General features: G+C 39.3%; 1 protein-coding gene across 1 annotated transcript; it reads left to right on the top strand.

Annotated features, from left to right (window-relative positions):
• The first annotated feature begins 216 nt into the window (after nucleotides 1-216).
• Nucleotides 217-9,557, top strand: LOC115726946 (cucurbitadienol 11-hydroxylase-like). Its single transcript, XM_048279631.1, has 18 exons — nucleotides 217-416; nucleotides 974-1,304; nucleotides 1,413-1,562; nucleotides 1,728-1,778; nucleotides 1,878-2,126; nucleotides 2,204-2,293; nucleotides 2,399-2,477; nucleotides 2,554-2,660; nucleotides 2,776-2,903; nucleotides 3,018-3,110; nucleotides 7,167-7,497; nucleotides 7,613-7,762; nucleotides 8,040-8,288; nucleotides 8,392-8,481; nucleotides 8,594-8,672; nucleotides 8,748-8,854; nucleotides 8,970-9,097; nucleotides 9,213-9,557. The coding sequence occupies exons 1-18, from the start codon at nucleotides 217-219 to the stop codon at nucleotides 9,316-9,318; spliced, it is 2,718 nt and encodes a 905-aa protein (XP_048135588.1). The 3' UTR covers nucleotides 9,319-9,557.
• Nucleotides 9,558-12,040: the final 2,483 nt, after the last annotated feature.

Genomic DNA, 12,040 nt, shown 5'->3' on the forward strand with positions numbered 1-12,040 from the left:
CATTGGGGGGAACTTTACTAAACCCATTACGTATGGATGACATCTTCCTCAGACATGAATGAACACTTACGATGGTGCGCAATAATTCAAATAGTCAAGACAAGGAATCCGCTTCAAGAGTAGGGGTCTGTTTCATTGATCATGCACATGTTGGGCATCTATAAATATGGTCTCTATGCACGATTAGAAGAGTCGCAAACTTGAAGAGAAAAAAAAATGTGGGTTCTTTCTCTGTGTGTTGCGACAGTGGCTTTATTGTATTATGTTCGCTGGGTCTACAAGTGGAGGAACCCCAAATACAATGGAGTTTTGCCTCCAGGTTCGATGGGTTTGCCTCTCATTGGGGAGACTCTTGAGCTCTTGATTCCCAGTTACTCTCTTGATCTTCATCCTTTCATCAGAAAAAGAGCTCAGAGGTAACCTCGTTAATGTTTTGTAGCATTTCAAACACGGATGGATGAAATATGGTCCTTATTAATTTGGTCTTGTATGGGTTGACACTTGAAAATCCGATTGGCTTGGCTCGGGATTCAACCTCATTCTGCATATCATGCGGGTGTCGAGTTGTGACGGTATGGTGTTGCAGTAAACGATTATCTGTTCACCTACATAAAAAACTTGCGAAACGGAGTGCTCCATGTTTTTGATCTGTCAGGTTCAGTCAGGTTTTCCACTGGTAACATTCTTTGGTTCATGAACTACAGAAATTTTTCCATGTTGAGGCCAAAATCATAACGACCATTCGATATCATTTTAAGTTGAATATAAGGAAACAAAAAGATGGATTTTGGGAAGGTTGAATGATGAAAAAGCGCAGGTATCCACTCTTAAACTCTTTCAACGATGTTTGCTTAAGGGAGTTTGACCTTTAGCCTTTAGATCATTGATGAAAAATTTACATACTGCCAAAAAGGAAACAATTCTCCCGCTTCGTGAAAGAATTAATAGGATAACCACTGTGTTCTGTTTTCAGGTATGGGCCAATATTCCGAACACATTTAGCAGGTCGGCCTCTCATTGTTTCAGTAGACCCTGACTTTAATAACCACATCCTTCAGCAAGAAGGAAGGCTAGTTGAAATGTGGTACTTTGACATCTTTGCTAAGCTATTTGCAATGGAGGGTGAATCACGGATGACCAGAGTTGGTCTTGTTCACAAGTACATAAGAAGGATCTTTCTGAATCACTTTGGCTCCGACATCCTTAGAGAAAAGCTGCTTCAGCAAATAGAGGAAATGGTTGAGAGATGCTTAAGAAAGTGGTCGAGCCAACCGTGCATTGAAGTGAAACAAGCTGCTTCTGCTGTAAAATTCTAGTTTATCCATTTGGGATATGTCTTCTTCAGAGTTCACAACATTGAAATTTTCCCATTGAGCTTAAAAGTGCATTTTGTTTATGTGACCATCTTTCAGATGATGTTCGATTTCGTGGGGAAGCAACTTTTCAGTTATGATTCTGGCAAGACTTCAGACACTACCCATGAGAGGTTCACCAGGTTCTCAAGAGGTTTCATGGCCTTTCCTTTGGATGTCCCGGGTACTGCATACCGTAGGTGCCTGAAGGTACTTGACAATTGCAACACCTCTTCTGTTTTCTTAGATGTTTTCGTCAGAAGAAAATCTCAATCGCTCATTTCATTTTCTCCTGAAATTAGAAGGTCCATTTAGTGCCAACTTTATAAGCTAAATGGTTCAAATAGAATGTTTGAGTTTTTCCTTCAGCTTTAGAGAAATGAGAGAATAGGCTTCAGGGAGTTGAAAAACATGGACTGTGAATTGGTAAATTAGTTTAAGGCAAACCTGGGAAACAAAAAAAAAAAAAAAATTGAGCTAAACACATGGATCATGATCTTTTGGACAATTCATCTTTCCCTCTAGGACCACAGGAAATTGATTGATATGCTCAAAGATATTCTGAGGAAGCGACTCAATTCAAGGAAAACAAGCAATGTGGATTTTCTCAGTCAGGCAATCGACAGCATGCACAATCAGGAGTTCCTGACAGAGGATTTCATAGTTCAGATGATGTTTGCAGCCATCTTTGCCAGCGCTGAGTCTATTTCGTCAATGCTGGCTATGATCATCAAGTTACTTTCTGAGACCCCAGCCGTCCTAGATGAATTAAGAGTATGAAGGTTTACTTAACATGTTTGAACTTACAATATCTCAAAAATTGTTCAATAATGGCAATGATTGCATTATAGGCCGAGCACGCACGGATCCTTGAAAGGAGAGAGGGGCAAAGTACTGCACTTTGTTGGGATGAATACAAGTCGATGACTTTCACGATGCAGGTGACGCCGAATCCCTTCACAGGGGTTCTCATATCTATGCCTTATATGCTTCAAAGAAGAATCATGTTCCAACATGTAAAAGTACTCTTTGGAAAATAACTTCAGGTAGTAAATGAAACACTCAGGCTGGCAAATGCTGCTCCAGGGCAACTCCGAAGAGCAGTGCGAGATATCCCAGTGAACGGTGAGTGGTCTCGATGGACGTTCGCACTTTTGAAACACTAGTCAGCAAAATGATCTCACAAACTATGAACTTGCAGGATTTATGATCCCAAAAGGGTGGCCGATCATTGTAGTCACGACTGCTCTTCATACGAATCATGATGTGTTTAAGAACCCTCTTGAATTTAACCCTTGGCGCTGGAAGGTGCGCAACGTGAAACTAAGCTAGCAGATGTTTCCTGATCTTTCTCTTCAATACGTCTTCATGGCTGAATTCTTTTCCGTGTTCTTGGCATAACTTGATGTCCATTGCATACCAGGATCTTGATTCGGGCACGATATCAAAGAACTTTATGCCTTTTGGTGGAGGAATGAGACAATGTGTTGGTGCAGAATACACTCGAGCTTTCTTATGTGCATTTCTTCATGTGTTGGTCACAAAGTTTAGGTAGACAAATTCTCAATCCTTTGCAGAATCTATCGGTTCTCTCTGGCAAGAAAATGTGGCCGAGATCTCATGGCAGTTGTCTGATGAGCTTCTTTCCTGTCTACTTATTTACAGGTGGGCGGAAATCAAGATTGGAGATGTCTACCGCAATCCTATACTAAATTTTAAAGACGGCGTCAACGTAAAGCTTTCGGAGTTCATGGAGTCGTTATAGGTTGTACTAGCATCAACATGATCTGAGTGTCGATCTTAATTCAAGATTCCCGGCTTTCAGATCCTATGCACATCTAAGCTTTTCTTTTTTCCTTTTTGTGGTGTACGAGGAGATCAAAACATGAGAAAGGTTAAATAAAAAGCACATAAGAATTTGCTTCTCTATAATTAAGCTTCAGGGAAAATCGATGATTTCTGCCGATTACCATTTTCGGGTCATTCAGTAATAGAATTCAAGGAAGAATCCGACATGGTGGTCGTTGAAAGTGAATCGAACCAGCACGTCTTACTCTAGCATGACAAAGTCTGAAGCCGAGATTCCGAGCTAATTCCAATACCTATCATATCGTAGACAATGAGACATGTCCATTTTAGAAAAATTAGCAACTTAACTTCAGATCGAAACAATGAACTAAGACTTTTCCCAACCACATAAACAGGTGAGGAATCAGGTATATGTGATTTCTGAAATTTTCAAGTAGGGGCCTATTTGGTAATATTTCTGTTTCTCTTTTCTCTATTCTTTTGTTCCCCGAAACAGCAAAAGTCTAGAAGTTTGTTTGTGTACATCAGTTGATTTGTCTATTCACCGGAATAGATCAGTGACCAAGAAATAGATTTGGAACAAAAATAAGAAGTAAAAAAAATCTACTTTTTTGTTCCCGGAAACAAAAAGAGAACCAAGCCCATTTTAGGGAAACGAGCTTAGCATAACTCAACCGAACCTGCATATACCTAAGTCATTAGGCCGGGCCAGTTTCGGGTGGGGGTTTGTTTTTTTTTTTTATTTAACATAAGACCATTTATACTTCTGGCTTCCTTGGTACACTTGTCATTAACATAATGTCAAGATAGATCAAAACAGTCAATTTGATTTCTTTTTAATTTCTGCGTTAAGATTTTGCTTTCAACACCCTCTGATACATTTTACAAATGATGCTCCAAAAAGTTCGTATGCAACATGAAAGAATTGGCAACAATGGAAAAACATTTAAATTTGTATTCGAATGCTTTGTATCTACGTATGAATCATGTTAACACTTTTTATTAAGTCATATTTTTTGGATTATCGAAGGTGGGTGTGGTGGGAGTCGACGAGGAGGGCAAAGTCATATATTATTAATTTTTGGATTGAATCTTTAAATATTAACTTCTCATTAATTATAGTGTTTTTTCAGAATTCTAAAAAAAAAATCCAAAAACCCAACCCTACTTGAATCGAAAAACCTTGAAAATTTCTGGTCAAGTAGGGCCGACTACGGTATTTTTGACACCCCTACTAGCTATACATTGGATTTTCTGAGGCCATCTTAAAATATTTTGATCAGTTAAATCCTTACAAAAATCTAGTTTTATCCAAACATGAATTGTAAGTCTCCACTAACATTGTTATCATTAAATAAAAAATTTGAGAGTAGAAATTTTTAGGATCATACCAAACGTATTTCTGTTCTTTTTTCTTTTCTAGGAATATAAAATTTTACGCATTTACTAAACCCGTTCTTCTGCTTAGAAGCTCGTCCAGGGAATAGAAATGTAAAAAAACTATTTCTAAATGGAAATTGTTTCCGCAAATCGCTTCTCCAGCTCACCTCAGTTTCTACATGTTTCTCCAGTTTTGGTACCTGAGGGGGGTTTACAACTTCATTATCCGCTGCATGTGGCAAATGTTTGCCTTCAAAAGACATGTTTTCCTAAACGGGTTTAACATTGTGAGCATCTTGTCGGCCATCGCACAAGCACTTGACCGTCTCACTAAGCGAGTGCAGTTGTTGTGGTTGAATTAAGACACAGACAGAATCGAACACTTAATGAGTCAAGTTGTGACTAGGCATGTTTCTTGTGCCTTATGACTCATTCACGAATTTGGAAGTTTCCACGTTTTATTTCTAGTCTGACCCTGAATTTTCATAACCTCAGTTTGGAAATAGTTATAAATGTATGCTCACAGTATGATGCTACAAGGATATTCCCTCTTTTGAAACAGGGTAGAAAAACCAAAACTAGTTTTTTTTTTTTTTTGGCTTGGTTCATGGAAGGTCTGGAATGCAAGTAAGAAAAGGAGGACTCGAATGTACAGTGCTACATTTCATGCCCATCTGGCGACGATAAAATGCAATTTTTTTTTTTTTTTTTTTGGGGTGTAAATCTTGCTGTTTCAGTGAGGAAAATGGAGACCACAGAAAAGTCTACATGCTCATTGGAAGTTTTACACGTACAAGGCATTTCTTCTGCTGAACCAAGAAATTATTTTAGTGTGAAAAAGCTCGGATGGACCGATACTCTCCAGGGGGCCTATGTGTCGTGTCGGACCCTCTCCGACACTCCGAGACTCTCCGACATGTGACCAACACGTGATCAGCGCTTTAAACAAGCCAGCAAAGCGGAAATCCAGCATCCCGACAAGCCATTTCGATAAGCATGGTCAATTTTAAGAATTTTCAATAGATTAGGAATCAAAATATAAATCTATCAGAAAGATACATATTTAAGTCATATACCCAGTTATCCAAAATTAATATATCTAGCTAACCCTAGAAAAACCTAATAGTGATTCCCTAACAAAAGAAGAAGAAACTCACCATTGATATTTTTAGGCGTAAGGACACTTCAAGTGCATATACATGTGGACGGTGTTTACTTTGTTGCCAATATTTTTTTGGGATCACTTAAGTGCCAAGTCGGAGAAAAAATAATCATTTTAGTGGCAACAATGAGAAGTTTCAGCTACCTCATCGGAGTTGGCAATGAAATAATCGTTTTGCAAAAAAATTGGCACTTAAGTGATGAAAAAAATTTGCATCAAAATTAGTACTGTACACAAATATTAATACTTGAGGTATCCTTTTGCTGATATTTTTATATACACTTGATAATTTATCATGTATAAATAAAATTTACATTTAATATACAATGTGTCCCAATGTGTCAGAATCTTCTATTTTTCGAGAAATGATGTGTAGATGTGCCGTGCCATGTCGCGTATTGCGATCAAAGGAAAGTCCACATGCTCATTGGAAGTTTTTAGGCGTACAAGGAATCACTTCTGCTGAACCAAGAAAATTCCATTTGGGGGAACTTGACTAAACCCACTCCGTATGGATGACATCTTCCTTAGACATGAATGAACACTTACGATGGTGCGCAATAATTCAAATAGTCAAGACAAGGAATCTGCTCCAAGAGTAGGTGTCTGTTTCATTGATCATGCACATGTTGGACATCTATAAATATGGTCTCTTTGCACGCTTAGAAGAGTCGCAAACCTGAAGAGAAACCCAACAAAAAAAGAAAATGTGGGCTCTTTCTGTGTGCGTTGCGACAGCGGCTTTATTGTATTATTTTTGCTGGGTCTACAAGTGGAGGAACCCCAAATGCAATGGAGTTTTGCCTCCAGGTTCGATGGGTTTGCCTCTCATTGGGGAGACTCCTGAGCTCTTGACTCCCAGTTACTCTCTTGATCTTCATCCTTTCATCAGAAAGAGAGCTCAGAGGTAACCTCGTTAATGTTTTGTAGCATTTCAAACACGGGTGGATGAAATATGGTTCTTATTAATTTGGTCTCGTATGGGTTGACACTTGAAAATCTGATTGGCTTGGCTTGGGATTCAACCTCATTCTGCATATCATGCGGGTGTCGAGTTGTAACGGTATGGGGTTGCAGTAAACGATTATCTGTTCAACTAGGTAAACAACTTGCGAAATGAGTACTCCATGTTTTTGATCTGTCAGGTTCAGTTTAGTTTTCTGCTGGTAACTTTCTTTGGTTCATGAACTACAGAAATTTTTCCATGTTGAGGCTAAAATCATAACGACCATTCGAATTTCATTTTAAGTTGAATATGAGGAAACAAAAAGATGGATTTTGGGAAGATTGAACGATGAAAATGCAAAGGTATCCATTCTTAAAATCTTTCAACGATGTTTGCTTAAGGGAGTTTGGCCGTTAGCCTTTAGATCATCGATGAAAAATTACGTACTGCCATAAAGGAAACGATTCTCCCGCTGCCTGAAAGAATTAATTGGATAATCAATTTATTCTGTTTTCAGGTATGGGCCGATATTCCGAACCAGTATAGCGGGTCGGCCTATTATTGTTTCGGTAGATCCTGAATTTAACAAGCACATCCTTCAGCAAGAAGGAAGGCTAGTTGAAATGTGGTACTTTGACACCTATGCTAAGCTATTTGCTATGGAGGGTGAATCCCGGATGACAAGAGTTGGTCTCGTTCACAAGTACATAAGAAGAATCTTTCTGAATCACTTTGGCTCCGACATCCTTAGAGAAAAGCTGCTTCAGCAAATAGAGGAAATGGTTGAGAGATGCTTAAGAAAGTGGTCGAGCCAACCGTGCATCGAAGTGAAACAAGCTGTTTCTGCTGTAAAATTCTAGTTTGTCCATTTGGGATAGGTTTTCTTTAGAGTTTACACCATTGAAATTTTCTCATTGAGCTTACAAGTTACAAGTGCATTCTGTTTATGTGACCATCTTTCAGATGATGTTCGATTTCGTGGGGAAGCAACTTTTCAGTTATGATTTTGGCAAGACTTCAGAAACTACCAATGAGAGGTTCACCAGGATCTCAAGGGGTCTTATGGCCTTTCCTTTGAATGTCCCGGGCACTGCATACCGTAGTTGCCTACAGGTACTTGAAAATTGCAACACCTCGTATGTTTTCTTAGTCTTATTCATCAGAAGAAAATTTCAATCGCCATTTCATTTTCCCCAGAAATTAGAAATTGCGTTTAAGTGCCCACTTTACAAGCTAAATGGCTCAAAAAATAGTATATCTGTGTTTTTCCTTCAGCTATAGGGGGATGACAGAATAGGCTTCAAGGAGCCGGAAAACATGGACTATGAACAAAAAGACTTTTGAGCTAAATACATGGATCTTGATCTGACAATTCATCGTTTCACTCTAGGAACACAGGAAAATGATGGATATGCTCAAAGATATTCTGAGGGAAAGACTCAATTCAAGGAAAACAAGCAATGTGGATTTTCTCGATCAGGCAATTGACAGCATGCATGATCAGGAGTTCCTGACAGAGGATTTCATAGCTCGGATGATGCTTGGGGGCATCTTTGCTAGCTCTGAGTCCATGTCGACAGCGCTGGCTATGATCTTCAAGTTTCTTTCTGAGACCCCAGCAGTCCTAGAGGAATTAAGGGTATGAAGATTTACTTAACATGTATGAACTTACAATATCTCAAAAGTTTCTTTTGTGTCATATTCTGAAAAATTGTTCAATAATGCCGATGATCATATTGTAGGCCGAACACACATGGATCCTTGAAAAGAGAGAGGCGCAAAGTACTGCCCTTTGTTGGGATGAATACAAGTCGATGACTTTCACGATGCAGGTGACACAGAATCCCTTCGCAGGCGTTTTTATATCTATGCCTTCTATACTTCAAAGAAGAATCATGTTCCAACATGTAAAAGTACTCTTTGGAAAAAAAAAAAAAACTTCAGGTAATAAATGAAATACTCAGGCTGACAAATGCTACTCCAGGGCTGCTCCGAAGAGCAGTTCGAGATATCCCAGTGAACGGTGAGTGGTCTCAACGGATGTTCGCACTTTTGAAACATCAATTAGCAATATTCTCTCACAACTATGCACTTGCAGGATTTCTGATCCCAAAAGGGTGGCCGATCATGGTAGTTTTGACCGCTCTGCATATGAATCCTGATGTGTTTGAGAATCCTCTTGAATTTAACCCTTGGCGCTGGAAGGTGTGTGACTTGAAACTAAGCTAGCAGATGTTTCTTGATCTTTCTCTTCAATGCATCTTCATGGCTGAATTTTTTTCCGTGTTCTTGGCATAACTTGATGTCCATTGCATACAAGGATCTTGATCCAGGCACAATATCAAAGAACTTTATGCCTTTTGGTGGAGGAATGAGACAATGTGTTGGTGCAGAATACGCTCGAGCCTTCTTATGTGCATTTCTTCATGTGTTGGTCACAAAGTTTAGGTAGACAAATTCTCAAGTCGTTTTCAAAATCTATCGGTCATTACTGGCAAGAAAATGTGGCCGAGATCTCATGGCAGTTGTCTGATGAGCTTCTTTCCTGTCTACTTATTTACAGGTGGGCGGAAATCAAGATAGGAGACGTCTACCGCAATCCTGCACTAGGTTTTAAAGACGGCGTTAACATAAAGCTTTCGGAGTCATGGAACAAGAAGTCGCTTTAGGTTGTACTTGTTGGGGAAATTTGATTGCTGATGAAAATAAAGTACCGGTTAGATTTTTTATGCGGAAGAGGGTCATTGTTCTTAAGGTATTATTTATCCCACTATTGATGTTGCCGGGTTAGAACAAATTCACATCTTGAACATACACCAAAGTAGCTGAGAAACTAGTTCGACAATTGCCCATTTTATCTCCTGGAGTTTCCCCTTGAATGTGTTATGAAATTTGCGTATAAAAAGGGAAGAAGTTAGAGTTATGACAAAGAAGTTGTTTTGAACTGTTGTTATCTTATGATCCTTGAACAGCTGTGATAAACAATGTATGATTTATTACAATGCATAGACAACCAATTAGCACATCTCTTGGGAATAGACACCTTATCCCTCGCCACTTTTCAGATGAACCATTATCAATTTCTTGTCAACAATTATTTCTTTTTCATAATTAAGAGTCACATCATTTCATAATCAAGACTCACTTTGTTTTTTTACTTGACCAAAAATCATCTCTTTTCATGATAACAAACTATTTGAATGGTACTAGCATCAACATCGTCTCTTTTAAAATCTTATTCATACCTAAACTTTTCTTTTCTTTTCCCTTTTTGCAGTATACGAAGAGACCAAAACACGAGAAAAGTTAAATAAAACACACATGAAATTGCTTTACTCAGGGAAAATCACTGATTTCTACTTGTGACCATTTTCGGGTCATTCAGTATCACATATGAGGATGAATCCGACATGTTGGTCGTTGAAAGTGAATCGAACCACACGTCGTACTCTAGCGTGACAAGTCTGAAGCAGAGATTCCGAGCTAATTCCAACATCTATTATAGAGTACACAATGCCGCAGCATGTATATTTCAGAAAAAATAGTGGGGGCGAAACTTAAATTTCTGGTCGAAAATGATGAACTATATAACTTAACAAACTTTCAGACTATCTCCAAGATATTGCATATGCTGATCCATGCCTGGTGGATGTTGCCTGTGTTGATGTTTGGATGCTCTGTGTCTAAGGGCGTATGGGGATCTGCGGGCAATTGGGATCAAGAGCCTGATTCGGGGCATCAAATCAACTCAAAGAAGGGAAGGCTGCCTCCTCAATCATCTTCAAATTAGCTATGAACTTACTGTGTTTAATCTTTGGCTTGATCATGATGCTAATGCTGTTTTCTATGAAACTTACGAGAATTTTTAGAGCTGTGATATTGTTTGGCCGAAAGTATTCATCGACGAAAGATGTTTGGCCAAAACTTTGGTTCTTCGGTCTTTCAAAATTCGAACCGGGGTCGTGTGGTGACTCAAATAGGAATTTTACCGAACTCGCTACACTACAAACTAAATCGAACAATGGAAGGTAAAGAATTCTGGAAAAGAATTGATAAAGTAAAATGGCTGAATAAATTGAGATGTGTTATTGATCGTGGATGCCTTCAAATGAAGTCTTTCGGCTATTGATAGCAGAATATAAGAGATAACCAATAATTACGGTTATTACGTGAATTCTGGTACTCCGAGATTCTATGCCTTGATTCTCTAATCTTCAGGGTACAAATCTGATAACCGCTTGGTCTTGTCTATCACTCGGTTTGGCTCTTACTCATCTCTTGTGCCAGTGTCGCAGTAAGCAACCTTCCTTTGATTGACCTTCGTCTTTATTGGCCCCTATGGACAACGGCTACCTTTCTGTTGCCGATCTCAGCTAAGGCTTTAAACTAGTCCGTCGATGATACCTTTTGGGACTCTCAGTGAATTATCTAGTCCGGGGCTACTTTGGGGGAGGGCTACTCCCCCTGCACTTGAAAAGACGAACGAATGTGTACCAACTAAGCCTTTTTTGCTTTCATTCTCGGCTACACGCTCAGACAACCGTTAATAAACCAAAACTTTAATAAAACTGAGATAGGCTCTAGAACCACAGCCGAGCCAATCTTTGTTATCGGATACCGAAAGGAGAAGTCGAAGTCCGGTAGAGCTTTCGATCGGGTTGGGTTTCGCCACGGTCGGACCTCACATCTCAAGAACGGAGATTGCTTCACGTAATGCTCGCTATGTCCCCGCTCGTTCGAAAGTGTAATCTCGCACTTGGATCCGCATCTGTGCACTTCGGAGATTTGTTCGTCTCTCTCGGTACTCAGTGCACTCGAGCACTTACCTTTTTCACAGTCAAGCGCACACTTTCTCGGGTATAAGTAACATGTATCTTCTTGTCTACCCAAAAAAAAAAAAAAAAGTTCCACGTATCTTATGTGCATATGTATGAAAAGAAGGGAAAAAATTATCCAAAAAGTAGTAAATTTATTGCATTTTTGCAAATTCAATCATAAACATTTTAATTGTACCAATTGAATTCTAAATATTTTCATGACTTGCAAATTGAGTTCATCTAGCCAATTTTGGCTCGGAAATGGTTGACGTGGTCGTCGGCCATCCTATATGGCATGGCCGACACTGACGTGAGCAATCTTTGATGATATTTCAATATACTTTTATAAATTCTCATTAATTTTTTTTATTTTATTTCTTTCTCGTTTTCCCTTCTCTTCTTCCTCCGGCTGATTGCCAGGCCTCGGCAACTAGCTAGAGGCGAGGACCCCGTGAGGTCGAGCGTTGTTAAGGGTGCGCGAGGCTCACATGCTGACCCTCACCTCTGGGTGCATGCTAATCCTCTCATTTGGGTGGTTGTCAAGGCTCAGCGACCAGCTAGAGGAAAATGGGAA

Source organism: Rhodamnia argentea, chromosome 5 (genome assembly GCF_020921035.1).
Source record: "Rhodamnia argentea isolate NSW1041297 chromosome 5, ASM2092103v1, whole genome shotgun sequence".
Lineage (NCBI taxonomy): Eukaryota > Viridiplantae > Streptophyta > Magnoliopsida > Myrtales > Myrtaceae > Rhodamnia > Rhodamnia argentea.